Source organism: Maylandia zebra, linkage group LG12 (genome assembly GCF_041146795.1).
Source record: "Maylandia zebra isolate NMK-2024a linkage group LG12, Mzebra_GT3a, whole genome shotgun sequence".
Lineage (NCBI taxonomy): Eukaryota > Metazoa > Chordata > Actinopteri > Cichliformes > Cichlidae > Maylandia > Maylandia zebra.
The window spans coordinates 15097474-15118917 of NC_135178.1; the positions used below are offsets into that span (position 1 = coordinate 15097474).

Here is a 21444-nt window from a genome sequence, read left to right on the forward strand (position 1 = left end):
TGTGGCTTCATACATCTATAGAGACCTTATTCCAGTTCAAGTTGGGACGGCTGTCGCAAAAAGAGAAATGATTAGCATATCATTTAAATCTTATATTTACTTGAATATAGTACAAATATAACATGGCTAAAGCTGAAAGTAATATGAACAATATAATGAGAAAAATATTTGCCCTCTTTTTGTCACGTCAGATCCTCTGGAGTAGAGAGAGCAGACGCAAATACAGACTAAGGAGACGGAACTGGACTTAACGAAAAGCAAACAGTTTATTTTTGGCTGTACAAAAAAATTAAAAAGAAAGATGGACGGGGACTAAGCTTAAACTAACAATGCTAAACTGGAGGAAGGTATATACTAAACACTAGATACCTGGAATGTGAAAACCTGAAACATGGAAACCGAGATCAGAAACATGAGCTTAGATGAACAGATGATATAACGAGGGACAAAAGGAAACTCACACAATAAATACACAAAAGGATGATCAGGGAAGTAGAGGCAGCTGGACAACACAGGAGGAACAAATCAGATTGAACAAAGTGAACACATTGGATACAGGACAGGAGACTATCAAAATAGGACAGGAAACAACAGACACAAGCTTGACACAGTGACTGGGGAGACACGAGTAAACACGGCGACAAAGACTGACTAAACACAGAAGAAGATTAGACACTGAGAGAGAACTAAGATTGCTAAGAACTGAAGGCTAACAGAAACAAACTTAAAACATGATGAAAGAATAACCATGAACCTAAGAATCGCAATGAATATTCAAAAGCAAATAGCATGATGTCCAGAACTAGAAAACACTGGGTCACAGACAGTGCCCTGACACTTTTTGCCCTTTACGGGGGTTTCTTTTTGTATGTTTGTCAAACTTCTATGGGGTTTTTTTTTTGGGGTTGTGTTTATGTTTTTGGAAAGCTAGTCCAGTTAAACTAGTCACACCCAGGTCTGGTTATTAACAGGGCCTGATAGGTATAGTAGCTTTTAAATGAAATTATCATTTAAATACTGCAGTTTATATTTACTTCTCTGTTAAATATTACAATTTGTTTGATGACCTGAAACAAATATGGTGCAACAAATATGGAAAAATATGGACTGATGCACAAGACATGGGTAACTTGCACACCTAATCCTACACAGTATATATAGGTTTTGGGATAACGTAAGCTACTATCCAGTCATCTTTTTCAGGGAATACCTTGCTTATTTCAGTAACAACAAAAGAAAATTACATTTCGGTTTCAGTGTTTGTGTCTTTGTACCGTCTTTAATTAAATATGGAGTAATTATTATTTACAGATTTATAGATTAATGGAACCACATGCTCAACTTTTTAAATTATTAATATATTATATATTTAGTATATTTAGTATATTTATATATTTTTTACGCGTTCAAGTGTGGAATAACGGATTCTAAGTAATCCATCCTCAAATACAGTGGGTGGGTTTAAAGTCACCAAAGAGAGATTTCATTGGATGATGCCAATCGTTAGGCCCACCTCTCCGTCATTCCGCAAATCACCGCTGCAGAAGGAGGGACCTGCCGCCTCACTTAGTAGCCCATGACGTCAGTTAGTGGTAGCTGGGCACTACTGAGAGGAAGAAGTTAAGATGGTTCTCATCAAGGAGTAGTAAGTGCGGGGTTTCTGTTTAAACTGTACTTTTCTTATTATTTCTGAAAGCACTCTATAGGTTAGTATAGATCCGTGCACTCACGGCAGTTTTTTTCAGTCCCTGTGCGCTGATGCAAACTTTTCATCTTGTCTCGGGGTCAGCGTCAGGCACACGAGGGGAGGATGGGATTGGCCAAGAGCGTCTCTGGCCTACCGGCTTTGACAGCAGATTGTCATTCTCTGACAGCTGCTGGTTTCCTGTAGTTTCTCATATGTTATCGCCAAGCTGATGGCTTCTAAACGCTTCAATCTGCGGTTTTTGTTATGTGGTTTTAAAGCGCAGACATTTTCTTTTTCAAAGCCTCGAATTGGCACCCGAGTTGCTAACGCTAATTTAGCTAACTGCCTAACCTGAGGGGAAGTTAACTGGAAGCTGTAAGTTCTCGCTGTCTTTGCAGTATTGACTCAGAAACTGTCGGCGCCAGCTAATCACCCCAGCATAACACATTTTGATTACTTAACGAATTGGTAGTTTGTTCACTCCTGTCTGTTTCAAGCATCAATCATTTTGCATGTAGTAAAGACGAAGCTAGCAGCTGTTAGCCTTAGCCTTTTGGGTTTTGAAATTGCATAAAAGATTTCAGTTTCCATTTGTAAAACCGCTATCCTTGGGTTAGGCTGAATATGTAAGCAGGCTTCTTACTTCACATCTTACCAAATGAATTGGGTTCAAGGCAGGAAGACTGAACACTTAAACGTTTTTAGAGATAAAGAAAGTGAATATAAATGGGTAGATGGAGGATGTGAATGGGTCATGTTTTGCATCGCACGGGAATTCTGAAAATAAGGATTGACTTAGATTTGACTTATGTAAAAACCTTGTTACAACATTGTCTTATTCCTTAAATATAACACAGTATTGCTGCCAGCATGCACCTCAGCACTGTGGCGCCCTAATTCCATGAAAGTCCCTGTGTGGTAAGCAAAAAGAAGCACTGGAAGTCTGAATTGGCACTACCTGCACTATTGCATGTGGCCACTTACTGGCCTACAGGAGTGAAGGAAGACTGTTCCCGCATCCCTAACACCCCACAATCACTCACTGCACTCAGGCTCACATGGTTTGATAAATTTGACATCTTCTGATGTTGCCTGCACATTTTGTTTGCTTCAAACTTAAACGTCACTAATTACAAGTCCTAGCAGCATTGAAACAAAACATCTGATGGTGGATGACATTTAGTTCAGCCTTGTTTGACCAGGGATGGTCTTTAATGGTTAGAAATCTTGAATAATAGATTCAGATCTGTTTTGTCTTCTTAATTAAACTGCTTCGGCTAAGCTCACTGTATTTCTGGCCCCACCTAACTCACATTATTAAAAAACAAACAAACAACAACAACAAAATAAACTTTCTGTAGTCCCATAAAGTTTTGTCTTAATTCAGCTCTAACTTTTTCAACCAGGCCTAGTAATAGGTTCCTCTCATCTTGCTGATGTCAGCAGTATGTCACTATGGGTGGTTCTAGAAGTATTTTTCTCTCAGGAAGAGTAACTTTGAGTGTCTTCCTGTTCCTGGCAGTGAGCAGGTCTCTGTGTGTCATCGTGGTTCTTCTGGTTTTGTAATCCGGAGTCCCTGTAGTTATGTTCTCATTGCTTCTTCTGGACTTTTCTGCATACTGTGTGACCTGACAGGCAATTGTCATGTTGCATTCATTGTGAATACAGACAAGGCGTGAGTAAATGTGCATGCTGATTTGGCATGGTAATGAGTAATATTTAGAGACTGAACCTTTTTATAAATAATTTCAATAACAAAGGCTATACAGGCTTTACTGCCAAGATGTAGAGACATTTCAGGCTCCAGAGTCAGTTTTATTGTTTTAGGATGTATTATTACTGTATTATTTATGCCACATGCATCTGCAGTGTTTTCTTTTTTTTGTCCTATTAGTATGTGCTCTAACTCACTCTTAAAAATACAAATGTCGGCATACGTCTAGAAGAATACTCCTTCTCATATATGGGTCGCTGCTTTAGATTGATGTGGAATGATAGTTTATCTCATGAAATTGTCTAATATGAAACAGCGGATTTGAGAAATGCGTGCTTCATGAAAGTTACTCATCATATGTTTCTCTCTTTTGCAGCCGTGTGGTTTTACCCTGTAGTGTCGAAGAGGTGAGTAAGTGGCTTAATAGCTTGTTATGCTATTAAGATGTTGTAAATGATTAACTTTTTGTCAAGTCTGCTTATATTTTCTTTGTTGATGCCGTTGACACATAATCATGTTGACAATAACAAAATAATGACATTAACAGCCATAAAAAGTTACAATAAATTAATAATAACTAAATAAGGAAAAAGTCATAATAATGTTAAAGGATATGAAATGCACTTCTTCATACTTACAAATATGTAGTTTCTTTTCTATAGTGCCTGTACTGTTTGTGTGGTTGTAAACGAGCCCATATTGATGCTTGAAAAAAAGTCCATCCTCAGTTAGTCTGACTGTTTAAACTGAGTCAACCCTCAGTTCCTTTTTTGGGCTTTAATGTGTCACTGTGGCGTGGCCAAAAGGAAATGTTGCAAGTCTCTGACATGTGCCTTTTGTTTAAGACAGTTCTTTTCCACTCGCTGATAATAAAGACATGGCAATGTTGTATCATTTCTGTTGTTTTGGCTGCTGGCTGCTAAAACCAAGAAAAAGCTTAATTTTGCAGATGTTGTTTGTTTGAGCCAGCAATCGTTCTCTGTGTTTAGAGACATTTCTGTAATAAATCCCAGACTTTCAGCCAGCTGCTGGGATACAATCTCTTGGCAATTAGTGCTGCATATCCAAATTCAAAATATTTGAAAAGTAATTCTTGTCTTTGTGGAAGAAATGTTAACAAGACTTATGGTAGCTGATTATTAGTCATTCTCTTCTTCTGCTGTTTGATGTTCAAACATCATAAGTAAGTTAATTTAGCTTTAAGATGGTGGAATTGGGGAACACAGCAGCAGAACTGAAAAAGCTGGCTTAAACATTTAGCTCTTCAGCAAGTTTTCTCTGCACGTTATAGAAATCTAACCTACACTAGAGTGGCAGCAGGACAATAATAGAGCTTAAGAATTTTATGGTTACTTTTTTTTGCACAGTTTTACAAAACAGGTCATGGGTTGGGTTCTGTTCCTACAATTTCACTGTATGGGAAAGACAGAGAGAAATGAATGAATTAAAAAAAATGTCATCCATATAAAATATTTGATTTACTTTTCTGACAGTTTTAGATTTCCTGTGTTGCCCTTGAGCTCTCAGGAGTAATGTACATTGATTACTGTTTGGTTAAAAAGCGTTGCTGTGTTCACAATAAGCCTATATCATTTTATTAGATGGAAACTTTCAAAATGTTAGGAAGAGAAAGAATTGGTTTATGATTTAGATGTATGTCACAGTAAAAAGTACTTAAATCTACTGTCTAGCATCATGTTTTTATATTATGATGTTTGTCTTGCAGTATCAAGTGGGGCAGCTGTTTTCTGTGGCTGAAGCGAGTAAAAATGAGACGGGTGGTGGTGAGGGCATTGAGGTACTCAAGAATGAGCCATATGAAAAAGATGGAGAAAAAGGACAGTACACACACAAAATTTACCACCTAAAGAGGTATGTGCTTTCCTTTGTATTTCTTGTTTTTTAGAACTCCACTGTTGGCTTCATTGATTCTTTCTTATAGTGTAATAGTGCAGTGCTACCAGGCAGTGTCAGTGTTGTCTTATCTGTGAAGCATTTTCAGTTCAGTTGCTAACTGTGCAATCTTTGCTATAGAAAAAATAGGTGATAAGTCTTCCTCCTTCCTTTCTCTTACCTGTACCTCCTACCCTCCACCACACCCTACAGTAAAGTCCCAGGATTTGTGAGACTCCTAGCTCCTGAAGGTGCCCTGATTTTCCATGAAAAGGCTTGGAATGCCTACCCCTACTGCAGAACCAGTGAGTCCCCTTCCCAGCACCACTTAGTTTAGGTTTGCCTTGAAACTCTTCTTCTCACTTTTAAATTAACATGTCTTGTCTTTCTTCCCCCCCTTTTTTCCTTCATGCCTAACCTGGAACAGTTGTGACGGTATGTAACCCTAAATGGGTTTTATTAGCTAAACTTAAAGTTAATAAGAAAAGAATTGCATAATTTTTTTTCTTCATTATGTTTCTTCTTTCTCTTTATTCTAGAATGAATATATGAAAGATAATTTCTTCATTAAAATTGAGACATGGCACAAACCAGACCTTGGAACGCAAGAAAATGTGAGGACATCAAAGCAAACGGATGTCTAGTATGAATCATGAGTTTTATTTTCTAACATATCTTTTTGTATTTGCTCAGGTGCACAAACTAGACAGTTCCACGTGGAAGAATGTAACGGTGGTGCCCATTGACATTGCAGACAGAAGTCAAGTGGCCCATGCTGTAAGTAGCTTCATACACAGTATGGCGCCTTCATGTGGACAACTTTGATTATTACAGTTCTTTGTCATGAGAATGTTTCGTAAGCAGGTGTTTTATGGCTCTGTTTATGATTTAATTTGAATATATATGCGTTTTCCAGGGAGAGAGAAAAACGACATCTAGCCTTTCCTATGTAATAGGGATGCAGATGAATAACACTGATGAAATGAAACAGCACTTTCTTTCTATTCTCGTCTAACCAATTTATTGAATTGCATACAAATCTGAAAGTAGCTGAAAGAGCATTTTGTTACTACTGAGCAGTCTGTGTGACTTATGACTTACTGCATGTTTCTCTGGTGTGATATTACTGCAGTCCAATTTAAAATCCAGAATAAACGGTGTTTGTGCGATCCTTTCTCTTGCCTATATAGCACTCTCAAACTGTTAGTCAGAGTTTAATTCATGAAAACAATACAGACGAGCTAACTGACACATGGTCGTTTCATCTGTGGAGTTTCAGGGAACAATCTTTTGGCTAAATCGGTTTAGTTTATGTAGTAAAGATTTGCTCTTGGTTTGGTCAGAAATCACGCCGTCCATATAAATCACATGTCACAGCATGTGGTTTCTCTGCTCAACTTTGTCTTGCTCTTAAGCATTGATTATTCTCAGCTACGGACACAGACAGCCAAAGTCCTGACAGCCAAGTAGTCATTCTTTGAAGTCCGCCACTTGGGGTATACTTGTAGTTGGTGCATTGTAGTGTAAATCCACAGCGGACAGGAAAAACTGGCAGATATGCAGACACTGTGCTCTGTCTCATAAACAACTGATCACTAGGACCTGAGTGGAACCTATTGGACTCACAAGATGTGATCAAGGCTTTAACACAAGCAGAGCTGTGTGCATCTGTTTTTCTGTTTTGTTTTGTTTTTTTCAGTTAATATAAACTGGTAATCAACCGGATGTCCTAGTTAAAGAAGAAGTAGCACTTAATGTGTCTGTGCATATTCACTGACTATTACTACAGTTTCAGGGAGGCTAATAAAATATTTTGAAAATTATAATGACTGTTAGACAGATTAGAATTCAGTATCTTCTAGCTCCTGCTAAGCTGTTTATTCACAATGATTTTTTTTTTTCTTCTACTTTTTTGCTGGGCTTTAGCTTTAGTTTCCAAAGTGTGTTTCTCGTTTCAATTTTGTTTTTATTGTTTGAAAATGTGTGTAGTTTATATTAATTTCACTTTTAGTTTTAGGGTTTTTTAAAATTATTATTGTTTGGCAGGCATATGTCAGGAATAGGTTTGGCAAAATCATTACAGATTTTACAGTTAAAAAAACCCCCCAAAAAAACAAAAAACTTGTTGAAAGTACTTGACTTAGTCTTGTAGACATCCAGAATCACAATAAACGCGTCTATCAAAGCCTATTGTAGTCATACAATATCCTCAGTTTTAGATAATAAAAATAAGGATATTGTGTCTATATATTTTTTAGTTTTCCAGGTTCACAAACAGTGCTTATCCATCCTTTTTTTTCCCTTCTTCTTCCCTCCTAAAAATTGCTTCAGGGCCATGGTGCTAACACAGAGCCACAGACAATCATTTACATTTAGACCTACGACTAGTTTAGAGTCACTTTACTTAATGTGTATGTTGATGTTTTGTGTGTCTGTGAGGAAAAAACTATTCGCAGATATCTCAGATTTGTAACTCACCAAGTCATATGTCAGCCAGGCACCACTTTAAAAAGCACGAGAGAGACTGGAGCACATTTTTTAGTACTTAACTCAACATTTGGATTTTATTTACAGGTTGTCATGAGCTTCAAAACAGTTGTGTATGTTGTTCTTACAGCAACATACTTGATTTTTCAGGTATGATTATGCATTCATGGAGCTGAAAAAGCTGCCTGTGCTCGTGGCATCGACGATAAGTAGAGCATTGCAAGTGAAGAGAATCTTTGGCAATCTTCATAAACCTTTAGTCAATCCTGACCCATTTTATAAATATTTTACTGAAGTTGGCATCAGGTCCAGCCCATCTCCTTGGTATTTTTTTATTTTGGTTTGGTTTGTCTGTGAGTTTTCCCCCAGTCTCTCTTTGTATTTCTTTATAAAGACACAGAACATTAATTGCTCTCTGGGCTGTCGTGTACTTGGCTGACTGTTCTGCTTTATTGGGCTATGTTACTTCTTAGTTTTGTTTTGTTTACTTGTGTTTTTTGTGGTCTGTTTCTTTGCACCGTTTGAAAATGTGTTTGCTGTGCTGTAATAACACAGTGCATTAAAAATAGTTGATTTCAGGAGTGTGTCCCAATACAGCCAGCTGACTGGAGAGATCTTTGTATTTAAAAACGTACACATACCAGTTGAGGATAAATTAAAGATTTGAATACTGCTTGGAATCTCTGAAATCATATTTGAAGATGTTGCAGGTTATTGCTCTTATTTGACATCACATTGCCTCATTTCAATGTGACTGCCGGTATGCGTGCAAGCATACATGTGGCTATTTGGCCGAGAAGCCCTAGTTTCTGTGTGTGTACATGTTTGTTTGCGGTGGGTAGTTAACGAGGCGGACGTGTTTGCCTTGCTGGAGGAGTGTGTTGTGTCTGAGGGCCCTATCAGCCCTCAGCCTCGGGCATGACTGCAGGCTCTGGGGCGTACTGCCAGCACAGATGAGTTTGTTAGTGTAATTAAGGTTCACAGTGCTGCGTGTGCCGGAACTAGACAAACACACACTCGAAGTAAACACACTTGCAGTCTAATACACACTCTTTTAGAAATGGCTTCTTTTCGCGTACCACGGCACATCGATTCACAGACCTCATTAGTGCAGCACAGTGTATTGTTATAGTGATGGAGCTCTCAGCATTAAAACACCCAAATTAGAGAGTGTGTGTGTGTGTGTGTGTGTGTGTGTGTGTGTGTGTGTGTGTGTGTTTTAGTGGTGCGTTTTTATTTCTTTCCACACGTTTGGCACCCTCCTGTTGGATAGTAGCCCTGAAAAAGTAGCTTTTAGCTTCAGGCGCATCATGATTTATTTAAAATTGCTGGGCCCTTGAGCTGTTGATAATTTTATTTATTTGTATTATTATTTCTCTTGTCTTTTTTTTTTTTTTTTTTTTTTTTTTATGAGAAAGTCAGGTCTGTTAAGTTTTTCGTGCTCGTCACGTGTGCTCAGTATCCCTCTACATTTTACTATACCCTTTAATACAAAAAGATCTTGGTGCATTGGGGGAAAAAATTAAAGGGCAAAAGTGCTTAGTTCACCAGAATATGTTGGCAGGACATGACCTTTTGAATTGGATACTGTATATGGGGTAAAAGGTTATTTTGCAGTTGGAGCTGCAGACATACAAACTTAAATAAGCAGCACAAATCCTCATCAGCACACAACAGGTAGATGCAAGTACATTCACTTATGTTAACTGGCATCCTCACCCTAATTAAACAAGTGTCAGAGCCCCCATACACAGATCGGTCTTATCTTCAAGCCACTTGTGAGCACAGCTGTGTTCTAGTCCTGCTTTGTGACATTATCTGCAGAGATGGAAGGATTTGTGAAAAGGGAGGAGCCCTCTTCTGACTTTTCTTGTAGCTAAGCTGTTTCTGCTCTTTGTTCCCTTACTCTCGTCGTTGAATAGTTGTCCCACATTTCCATCTTTTCATTTAAAAACGGTGTCTATGTTTTTTTTGTTTTTTTTTAATTGGGGTAAAATCCTGCTGATTCCTTGGCTCTTGTTGCAAGATGAAACAAATACCAGTATTCATAAATAAGCTTGCCTCAGCTTTGTTAAATATTCTGTGCTATATATTCTACTAATGAAAGTAACTGAAAGTTTCATTGTAGGACTACAAGGAAGATGAGGATCCTGCCATTTTCAAGTCTGTCAAGACTGGGAGAGGACCTCTTGGTCCCAACTGGAAGGTAATGCTGTTGTAAACTACATATATTTTTAACTGAAAATGGTCTACATCCATGTGACTGTTTCAGCACCAGTTCAGAAATAATCATTTGATAAAATACAGACTTCAACTGCACAGTGGCTGCTTACATAGACAATAAGGGCTTTTTCTTTCTTATTTCTTTGACTTTCTTCTGACAAAGGATCACATGTTTGGGTGGTATAAATCCAAGGTAGCATGTAGTTACCAATCAAACTCAATTAGGCGATGAATGCTAATATCTGTGTCAACTATTTCAGCCCTCTTGGGGTTGGCAGTTTTGACAAAAGTTTCCTCTCTGGGAGCCCTAAAAAGGCAAATTAGTGTGGATGCTCAATGTAAATACAGCAGAAGTGGATTTTTCTTTCTTTCTTGCTTTCGTTTTTTTAAATGAAATGCGATGCATCTAAGAGTTTTGAACACGGCCTTAGGCCACAGGGTGCTTTTAAAAAAAAACAAAAAAACAACAACAACGGAGGCAAACATTTGACCCATTTGCCAAGTTATAGGAAAATGGGTATATATCTGGCCATCAAGACTAGGGATGGGTACCGGTGTCCGGTGCCATCTGACATAAACGGTAGTAACCAGACCGAAAAGCAGCGAACATTTCGGTGCTTTTTTTCCTGAGCTGTGATTCACTTCTAGCCAATAATTTTACGTTTCCGAGGATAGTAGGCAGGTCCAGGTACGTGCGTTCTTTTATGCAGAGCTACGGATTAAAAATGTCCAAGGCGAAGCGGTCAAAAGTCTGGCTGTACTTCACAGCAAAAGATGCAAACTCAGCAGCCTGCAACAAGTGCTTTAAGCTGATACTGTCAAAGGAGGTAACACCTCAAATCCGATGAAACAGCTGGCGACGCATAGCGTTTTTTTAAAAAGCCCAGAAATGCGCCGTATGATAGCTTGCTGCGAGACCTCACACCGAGCGCATCTACTGTGCGTGGGTTGCCTGTTATCTGACCCGGAGTTAGCAATATCCCCCAAAAAACCCGAAGAGGAGAGTCCTGGCCCCTAGCCCTGCCAGTGTAGCAGAAATGATGACGGATGATGATGCAGCAGCAGCCGTTCTTCTCTGCGTGAGTAGCTTAATGTTGTTAGTGTGTAATTTACGTTGAGTAGGCTAACCACGTTATTACATTAATGCATGTAAAGTGAACTAGCAAACATCATCATAGCTACATGCGGCTGTCTTCTTGTTTGATGGCAGATACTCCCTTCACCCTGGCCAAAAAGGCTAAAATGACCAAAGAAAAAGTGGAAAACAGCTAAACATGAGAGGTTTTGGACAAAGTTTGTGTTTTTTCCATTGATTAAGCATTGCTTCCAGCCAAGAGTGATACCATATATGCCCCATAGCTGCAGAAAAGGCACACATTGTTATCTTTTTACAAAAAACCAGCTGAACATGAGAGGTTTTTGGACCAATTTTGTGTTCTCCATTCTTTAAGCACCGGTTTGAGCACCGTTTGAGCACCGGCACCGTTTCAAAGGTACCGATTTGGCACCGGTATCGGATAAAACCTAAACGATACCCATCCCTAATCAAGACCTGGATTAGTAGTCTTGCTCTCATGGATTTTGCTTCTATATTTCATGACTTTGTACAGTCATGTGCATTGTATGTAGTTGCTGCAATGTTTTGATCTCCAAAGTCTAAGTGCAGCTTGGACATATTGGGTCAGCCAAAGATTGTGTTTTGTGTGGATGTGCCTGCAGCAGATTTATATAGCAGGTTTATGTGATGAGATCTAGGCATTAAAAGTCTTTTACAGGTAACTTACAGAGCTGCAAGAACACTCAGGCTTCGTCCACAGCTGGAAGTAAAGTGTCCGTTTGTGGACTCAGAGTCTAAATTGGCAAACAGCAGTTCTGTATAAAGAGGGACATATTTTGATAAGGGGTAAAAAGTCAAAAAGTAGCTCATCCACAGAGAAACTTTGTCAGTAGTTATGTTGCTTTCGCCTGTAAACCCCGCCGTACCCCGGAGCCACACGACCGGGTCCTGTTCGCTGTTGGAGCACAGAGGATTTCTATTCTGCAGTGGAGCCCTCAAAGTTCACCATGGGAAACTTTCCTCTGCTTCAAGAATTTTTGCAGAACAAAGGCAGCCAAACAGCTTTAAAAAGTATGAATAAAGAAGCACAACTTTTATTTTGTGTTTTTAATTAGATCACTTTCCCGTCCGCTGTGGACATGGAAAAAGACTGTTTTTGAAAAGGTGGGGGGAGAAAGTAGTTATGTGACAACAGAGGCACAATTTCTGCCAGCTTCTCAGAGCAATAAAACTCTTGTCTATCTCTGCATGCACACATGCTTGCATATCGGTACCCTTTGTATTTCTGAAAACTTCTGCTCCTTTGAGTGGGGCACAGAGAGGGAGAGAAGAAATGTCACCGTAAGTGTTTTGATGTAGAATCCGTTTCATGTGAAGTTCTCCTTTAGCGATGACAACTTTTCTAAACCCACTGCAAATTTAGAAATGTTTCTCATTTCCCTTCTCTCACGCTTCTCCATGATCGTAGCATCAAACGGCAGTGGGATGAGGGCGATTGAGGCGGGTCTGTGGCATTTTCTTTTTGGAATGCCGAGCCAGAATGAAGTGATTAATTAAACAGGTGTTCTCAGAGGGAGAGTGTGTGTGTTCTGGGGGCGAGCAGGTCCTAGGTGTTAATAATGTAACCGGCTTTGCACTGCGGCGCCCTTATCGCTTCGTGAGCACCGTTTTATCTGCCTTCTGTGGCCACAAAGACATGCCTGTCGGGAACGGTGTCGCTGTCAGGGTGGAGGCAGAGAAATGGTCCCTTCATCTGGAGTTTATCCACTTTGCTGTGGTCCCCCCTCCCAACACCCAGCCTCTTTTCTTCTTCTCTTCTTCAGAGCGCGCGGCAGAGTGCAAGCAGCGGATAGATTTAGAAAGTGTGCTGTAGATTAGGGCACTTTTATCTGTGCACAGCACATCTTCATGTTGATAATTATTTCAGCAACCTTCATGCCCAAAGCATTATGCATTAATGAACGAATCTTAGATTTGTCAAAAATAATGCCTTCTGCTGCTTTTACAACTGTTCTCTCATTGGAAAGTTTCTGTCAAGTTTTTGCAGCGCGTTATTCTGATATAGTGACGGGTTGTAAGTCGGATTCTTTTCCCTGTTCCTCTCAACAGAAAGAGCTGAATAGTAATCCTGAATACCCAAGGATGTGTGCCTACAAATTAGTCACAGTCAAGTTCAAGTGGTGGGGCCTGCAGACCAAAGTGGAGAACTTCATCCACGAGGTTAGTGACATATTTGGGATTAGGATTCAACTTTATTGGCATTACACATGTATAAATACAGGATAACGAAATATAGTAGAAGACGTAAAAACTCATTTACACAGTTGGCTCATGAGTTATATTTAGATTGAGAGTATTGCAAGTTTGCGCATGCAATACTGTGCCTCTTCTGTCTGGGTGGGCAGTGCTTAATTAGTGCTTAATTATTATAAGCAAGCTGTAACTGCAAACATGATGAGGTAATGTTTGGGGGCTCTATAGTCAAATGGAACTTAAGCCAGTAGGATACAGTAGAGTAATTTGTATTTAGAGTTTCTCAAGTTTCAAATGTACTTATAAACACTTGACTGATGCTAAACATCACCCAGTCCTAACCAAGACTGCTGCTATCTACCACAGCAAGAGAAGAGGATCTTCACAAACTTCCATCGCCAGCTCTTCTGTTGGATTGATAAGTGGGTGGAGCTAAATATGGATGATATACGGCGTATGGAGGCAGAAACGCAGAGAGAACTGGATGAGGTGAGTGTATAAGTAGAAAATCACAGTTAAAATTTAACTTTAAGTCTGGTAAGTGATGGATTTGGTGCAAGAGAAAATAAAACTTTCCCAACCCTAAGCACTTTCTTTGGTTAAATTTCTCTTATTCGCTGTGCAAAATCCGTGTAACACCAATTTTAGTTATCCAGCTGTTGTCTTCCATTCACTAGAAGTAGAGTGTGTTAATGTGATAAAGCCGGAGGACTGCTGGAGTAAATGTAGTGGCTTAAGGGCTCCCTGTGGAGTCTTTGACCCCTAGTGGTGCGATCTAGCTGACTTTCTTTGAGTGGATCCTGGTGTTATTTACCGAGTGCACAAGTAAAAGGCCCTTTATTAATATATGTGAATTCAAAACCTCATAGTTTTTAGTGTTTTGTTTTTTTAAAATCAATATTTTCAATATCAATAATATTACATTTAAGATCAATCGTCATATTTTTTCCTTTTCATGTATGCATTTTGTTTGTTACTAAACTTCCTTAAACTGTTTGGTAATCAGCACAAAACGGATGACTGTGAGAACAGTGTTTGTTCTTCCTCATAATCCCATTTCTATGATTGCCTTTATTGTATTTTTATCCAGAGGCGTAAGAATGGTTCTGTACAAAGGCTACAGAGGAGTAGCAAGGCCAAGTGTAGGTCTTTGTACTGCTGTTTGTTGTTACTGGTAGGGCAGCATCTTAATGGGGTTTCTGTTAGCCTGGCAAGGCTGTGCCGCATCGTGCCATATAGCTAATTATGATCCGAAACATTTCCACCGTCATCTGTAGGCCGCCTGTGTTCCAGTGTATCCCATGGCTAGTGCATGATGGTCTCGCCTCAGCTTGTGATGTGTAACAATGTCTGCCAAGTGCAGGGTATTTTTATCCCCCAACCGTAACTCTGCATGAGTCTCTATAGTTGGGGGATTAGTTTACGTTCTGTGTCCATGTTTGCACACTTCAGCATCATTTTCTTTATTTTTCTAACAACCAATCACTAAGTTGGAGTAGTTTATATAACCTAACCATTCGTATTATTATTCCATCCATCTGTCCATTTTAATGGCTCATCCAGTTCAGGGTTGACCTTCACAGTAAACAGTGTCTGCTTGCAGGAACCTTTTATGTGTGAAAAGTCTTAATATATTGTCTCATGTTTTAAGTTGACAGAGCTTCGTTAGATGCTCACTTTAGACGACTTTAGTTTTTCTGTGCGGTGCAGTGGAGCGAGCCAGCACGGCTTGGCTGATTGCAGCTGTTCATGGCATGGTGCGACTTCACTCTGCGCTCTTCGGTGTTGAGAAAGGGCTTTACTCCACTGTGCTTGTGCTTGTGTGTGCACATGCCATTTCACATTCGAGGTCCAAAAGCAGTCATCTAAGAGGAAACACTGGTGAAAAGCATCCATTTCTTCACCACAAAAACATCTTCGGTTGCATTTTTGTAATGTTTCTCTTTGTGCGATTTGAACACAGGATAACAGTGTTTGACTGAATCTCAGCAGTACAGATGTGTTTTTTAAGTGTTCATCCTGCTACTTCTGTCAGTAATCACATCATCAGTAAATACCCAGTGACCCAGTTCTGCTGGCAACCACAGAAGCCCATGCCATAACATTGCCTCCACCATGTCTGACAAATGATTTGCTAATCTTAGTCTTATTCCTTCTTCGTACTACGTACTGTCTATATTCATGTTAATAAAGGCATTTTTTGATTATAGGCTTCGACAGTGGTGTGCCAACCTCCTCAAGAGTGCTCCTCAGGTAGCTAGATGTTGTGAACAGGCTTTTTCTTTAAAAATTCCTCCATTCTTAGTTGTCTTCTGTGGTATTCCAGGCCGTTTAGGGTTACTGAGCTGCCACTGCTTTTGTTCGTTTTAAGAAGGAGCTATAATGTTCGATTTGATAGCTCATGTGCAATAAAACCTACTTTTATTGCAAATTGAGAGCTTCTTTGAAAGGCTAGCATACAAGTTTAACACAAGTAGTTATATATGTACACAGAAGTTCCTGCAGTCCAGTTAATCCCCATAGAAAAATTGTCTACTTCTAAATCACAGGCTTCAGTTTCTGCATCTTGCATTCACTCTAAACCTCTCCACTGCCTTGCTCTTGAAACTTCTCCAAATATCAGTCTGGGAGCTTTTGGCCGTACAAGGAGAACAAGGGAGGAATCTGGGCTGGACCGGCCAAAGTGGGCCAGTCTCAAACATTCCTGGCTCGCTACCAGCATGCAGAATTTTTGCGCTTTGCCTTCTCACATCTCGCCCAGCTGAGCATGTGTTTCCAGTTTTCCCTCGGAGTAAGTAAACAGGTTGGTACAATCAAAGACGGCTGCGGCAAGCAGGGCAACAAGCCTGAACCTCAAAGCTCAAGGGTTACCAGGGTCACATTTGGGTGGTGGTGAGAACAGCCTACACACAAGTCACTGCCCTTCATGTTCTAGACAAAGACAGCACTGGGTGAATGGAAAAACCCAGCATTAAGGAAGCTGTATACTAATAGTCATATCTGAACTCTTTAAGTATAGTGGTGGGGTGCTGATGGTGTGGAAGGAGGAGGTATGCGAGGACGGGGTGTGTACGAGGGGGTTTCAAGATGGCTCCTTTTTCCTCATTAACATACAAATGGAATTCTGCAGTTGAGAAGGAGTCTGTGCTGTGATTGAGGAGAAAGGGAGGGAGGATTGGGGGGTGAAAAGATGGAGAAGTGGGAGGGTGAATCCTCGTGCCATTTCATCAGATCTGTCTATTCCTCTGTTTAGAGCCAGTGTTGGTTTGAACTGTTCCATTAAGGTGTTCGGCTATCAGATTCTAACACTAATTGACTTTCCAAAGCCATCAGCCTCAGGGTGGGAGAATTTGAAAGTGATGCTTTTATCTACCTAGAAGACAAACAGGAGGCTTGATAAGGACTTTTGGAGCTGCCCTTTTTCCAGTTTACAAAAAGAAATGTAATGTATTTTTACTGGTTTGCAAAGCCAAAAGTAAGATTTAATGAATAGAAAGAAGTCCGACCCCTCCCAGTAACCAGCGACTCCTGAAGCCGTCATCTGAACTCTCCCTTACGTGTTTAGCTTGCATAAATCTAACGCGTGTTATTTCTCTCCCTTTCCCCACAGCTTCGCAAAAAGGGTGATGTGCGAGGAACCAGCGCTGCGGATGAATGAAAAGGATTTTAAACACCACACCCACAATGACAGCAGTTGTGAAGACTGCTAAGCGGGCTCCTTTGGTGCCACTTTTTTACCCTAACTGAATCACGCTGTGGAGGAGGGAGCGCTGCTACCTGCAATCAATAGAGCAGATCCCCGGCTTTAACCCAATCATAGTCATTCTATCCAGTGAGGAATTGATTTATAGCCACCGATACGATGCTGGCTGATGAGACTCAGGTTAATTTTGATCTTGGACAGAGAAAGGCCGGCTATGGCCATCAGGATATTGAGACCTAGTCTTCTGCAGAGATGCAAAGAAAAGCTATTTACTTTTTAAAGAAAAAAACAAAAGCAAATTCATCAGCTTGATTCCACAGTGGCAGGTGTTGGACCAAATATTTCCAGCTCCCCCAACCTCCTGTTTTTTCCCTACCAAAAAACCCCCCATTCCTCACAGAATGATGCCCTCTGTGACCTCTCTTTGTCTCTTCCCCAGTCTTCACTGTACACACTGTGGCTCAGTGTGTGGTTTGCATTCCCTGGCAGGAGACTGTTTGTCATGCTCTTGTTCCTTCCTGCCATAACCTCCATTAAGTGATTACTAACAGCCTTGGCGTCTTGGCCCGTTGTAATCCTTCTTCCATCACCCCCCTCACCTTATCGAAGCACTGCATCTTATTAACACTGACAATCATGTCTGTACAGGTATTCACTCTCACTCCCACATGCAAAGGTAACAGGAAGCCCACACACGCACTCAGTCATATGACACATGCAGTGTGCAGAGAGCATAAACATGTGAATTCATTCTTACCCATACACACTCACTCACAGGTGTGGATACCTTTGTGCTGACTGATCTTTGAGAAACTCAAGCAGGGGCAGATCCTCGCGAGCTCTTTTAGCTAAAGGATGTTACTTTGAATGTGTTTACAACTCTCTCCCCCACCCTATACTGAAAACAGTCGCACATAACATACATTGCAGCATTCACCTCTCTAAAAGATGTCCCTAGAGGAAAACAAACTGCACTGAAAAACAGCCACAGATGGTGCTACACCCCTCCAGCCTCTGTCACAAGCCAAACTGTGCTGCACTCACCCAACCCACCACCAGAGGCCTTTCTCGCTCCTCCGGCTCTCTGAGGTAGACAGTTTCCAGAAGGCCTCCCCTCCTCTGCATCATTCTAGCTGTGTTTACAGATTTGCAATTGCCTTATCAGTGCCTAGTGGATACCAGTACCATGTAGAGTTGCTTATGTGTCCAGGCCTTTACACCTATCAGAGCTACTACACTTAATGAACCTCTGCTGCCAGCCATTGTTTTAGCTACCTCTCTCATTTCTGACTGGCCATTTTTCCTGATGCCCTAAAGTGTGTCCACCAAATGTTTTGGAAAATGTCAGGCACCCAGTTGAACCCTTAAGAGGCACATAGGTTTGGGTTCTTTTTTGTTTTGTTCTGTTTTTCCCATGTGAGAGGATCTATTAGTATGCCACACAATATTTTATGTCAAAGCGGTTCAAATACACGACTGTGCCTGGTAGCCGGTTTACAAATAAAATGTTCCTCCAAGCACTGTTTTTATATCAATACTGTGGTTGTCTGGTTGTCATCTGTAGATATGCTCTTACAGCTCTAAACAACTTATATAAAGTTGAGCACAGAAAAGAAGCTCAGTGCCACTTCAAGCTGCTGTCGTTTTATTTTTTGCGTAGCGTAAATACACGACACACTCGTGCTCAGGAAAAACACTTTGGTGGACACACACCTCGTAAGGGTTAGCATTAGCTGTTAGCTGGTACTTCTTAGGATTCTTGATTCTAGTCTTGACAAAAGAGCTTTATCAGGGCGCAGACTTGTATGTTATTCTTTTGTTTCCTGATATGTGGAAGTGCAATTCCTTTCCATTCCCGCAAGCAGAACTTTGTTACTATAACAGCCAGCGTGCACCGTTTGTCATGTAAATCTTTACCTCAGACCAGCCATTGGAAAGAGCTGCCATATTAATGTTTTCTGGCTTTTCAGCTCTGCATCCAGCTCTCTCTCTCTTTTCTTTTTTCTTCAGGCTTCAGAATTGTGTCACATCAGCCTTGAATATTAATTATGCTTGTGTTACATGTATACAGTATGTGTGGTTTGCTCATGTGTTCCCTTGTAATGTTCTTGAATATTTGTTTGTTTTGGTTGCGTGTCACTGTTTTAAATTGCCCAACATAAATTTGGGATTTGTGTTTAGTAATCGGTTTCCCGTTATTTCTCAAGGCAGATTATATGATTAAATACTTTCAGGAAAGTATTCTAGTGTGTTTGGTTAATGACAATCCTGTGAGGGCAAATCTGACCATGTCCACGGTAATTGGCTTTTCCAAAGAGAATAAATGGTGTTTATGTGTTCAGCAAATATTGATTTAATATAGGAAAATTTGGAAAACTGTTGTCAGAAGCATCGGTTTTCAATAACAGAATCTTCTCAGGCTAACAATAAGACAAAGATTTGAGGCTGCAAAGATAATGTAGCTTGTTCGCTTTTATCGTCTTTATGTGTTAGAGCCACCTTTGTCTTTGTTACGGTCATGAATGCATAGGTCTCTGAGCAAACAGTGTAATTAGTGTTTCAAAGTTCATTTGAATGATTCCTCATGTGTGTATGAATTTAAAAAAACAAAAAACAAGAACCCAGTGGAGAGAGGGGAAAGGAAAAATCTTAAATCAGTCGTTTGCTATTCTTCAAAACAATGATGTTAACAAAAGTGTTTAAAGGTTCTGATCAGCTTTTAAAAATCAGGGGTTGTGGTAACGAATGTATGATGTATTGTGCCTTTTTCTTTTTGCACATCTTTTTTGTGCTACTAAGTCTATATATTGTATCTAAATATAAATACATTTCCTTTTTTTTCTTCTTTTTTTGACAAAGTTTCTTGCAGTTCAGTTTGTGCTGTTTTTGTCTGATTCCTAGAAAATAAAGGTTTTGCCTGAGGGGGATTTGATCAGTCCTCAGGGCAAAGGAGAGAGCTGTCATTTATTTGTAAAGCTTTAAATGGTCACAATCTTTGCTAAAATACTATAAAAGATTTATTATTTATTTGTGCTATATGTTACTCTTTCTTTCATTTTGGCTCTTTGAATGACAGTTCTGTACTGTAGATTACCGATAAGACAAAAATTTCCTACAGATTTTGGTGACTCCAGCGTGGACCGCGCTCTCTACGACCTGCAGGTCAGGAGAGTCGCACAATAAACAGCGGAATCTGTGCTAAAGAGCAGGAAAAGCCACCAGTCTGCTGCCTGAGATAGCTGCCCTTTTTTTTTCTTTTTTTTTTTTTTTTATTGTTTGTGGAGGAATAGTCACATGTGCCTGCTGCAAGGAAACCAGCTATATCTGCTACAGAACAAGCAAATAATGCTGTTTCTAAAAGGGGAGATGGGCAGACTCGCCCACACACCTCCTGTTAAGTGGCAGCTCACAGTAGTCTACTGTAGGCATGCATCCATCCATCCATGTGTCTCCCTCCCGAGGAAGATGAAGGGACATGTCATGAGTGAGCCCCTGTCATTTAAATAGATACTGCAACAGATGAAGGAAAGAAATGGATCTCGAAGAGAGGCTCGAGACTTGACACAGCAGGACATCCAGGCGCGTTACCAAAGAAAGCCTCGGTGTTTACAGCTCCAAACACTTTGTTATAGCGGCTTGTCGCTTGATTGCATAAGCACACAGTATCCTGAAATCTGTCAAAATGAGTCGTGTAGGCCTGCGACACCTAGGAAAAAAAAGTTGCTCTAGTGTTTGTGCACCACATGGCTGCGTTTCCTGCCGCAAGACAACACACTCTGGTAGAACTTCTGTTTTTATAGGAAGTGGCACAAGTGAAGATTTAAACTCACAGTTTGGTCCACGCCTACCGTGTTTGTGTATGTGGCCCTCCCCAGGGGGGGCCCACATTTGCTCAGTGGCTGCAGGTTTTCTTGGAGAGGAAAGTTATTTCTGGTCTACACGGGTTAGCAGTGATGTCACGAGCGCTTCCTCATCCTCCGGGCTCGGGTCAAGTTTAGCCCCAGAGATTCTCCTGAGTCTTTCCTGTTGTTCTGAGAGAGGTGCGGAGTCGAGCGATGCTTGTGGGGTGGGATGGGGAGAGGAGGAGGCTGTTGCCACCCTCCCCTTAATACAATGGTGGTTCTTTTGGATGACAGATGCTGCTTAACCCATCCTGACCCAGGGAGCTGCGATGCCTCATCTGAATGACAGGCCCACAGAGGACATACTGATGCTCTGCTGCTCACTGCCTGAGCTGCACAGGACACTGTACCCCCAACAAGGGAAGTAACTGTCTCTTTGGGCAACCCCCCACAGTAATATATGTCTAGCTGAGGAAAGCTTAACACTCTGAATTAAGGGTAGAAAAGGGCACCCACTTCTGCTATCTTGTCCTATTGAGTAAAATATTGAGACAAATTGAGTACTAAATCACTGTAGAAAAGAGT

At 40.5% G+C, this 21444-nt stretch overlaps 1 protein-coding gene across 1 annotated transcript; it reads left to right on the forward strand.

Moving 5' to 3' along the window:
- Positions 1–1537: 1537 nt before the first annotated feature.
- Positions 1538–19969, forward strand: LOC101480159 (phosphatidylinositol transfer protein beta isoform). Its single transcript, XM_014414028.4, has 11 exons — positions 1538–1645; positions 3778–3808; positions 5128–5273; positions 5508–5599; positions 5722–5729; positions 5834–5908; positions 5988–6071; positions 9910–9987; positions 13171–13281; positions 13681–13803; positions 16925–19969. The coding sequence occupies exons 1-11, from the start codon at positions 1626–1628 to the stop codon at positions 16970–16972; spliced, it is 816 nt and encodes a 271-aa protein (XP_014269514.3). The 5' UTR covers positions 1538–1625; the 3' UTR covers positions 16973–19969.
- Positions 19970–21444: the final 1475 nt, after the last annotated feature.

Bases quoted from the DNA above. Each gene is read 5' to 3' on its own strand.
- LOC101480159 (XM_014414028.4), top strand. From the start codon at position 1,626: ATGGTTCTCATCAAGGAGTA. The intron at 5,274-5,507 runs GTATGTGCTTTC...CACACCCTACAG, and splicing joins AAAATTTACCACCTAAAGAG to TAAAGTCCCAGGATTTGTGA. The intron at 13,282-13,680 runs GTTAGTGACATA...TATCTACCACAG, and splicing joins TGGAGAACTTCATCCACGAG to CAAGAGAAGAGGATCTTCAC.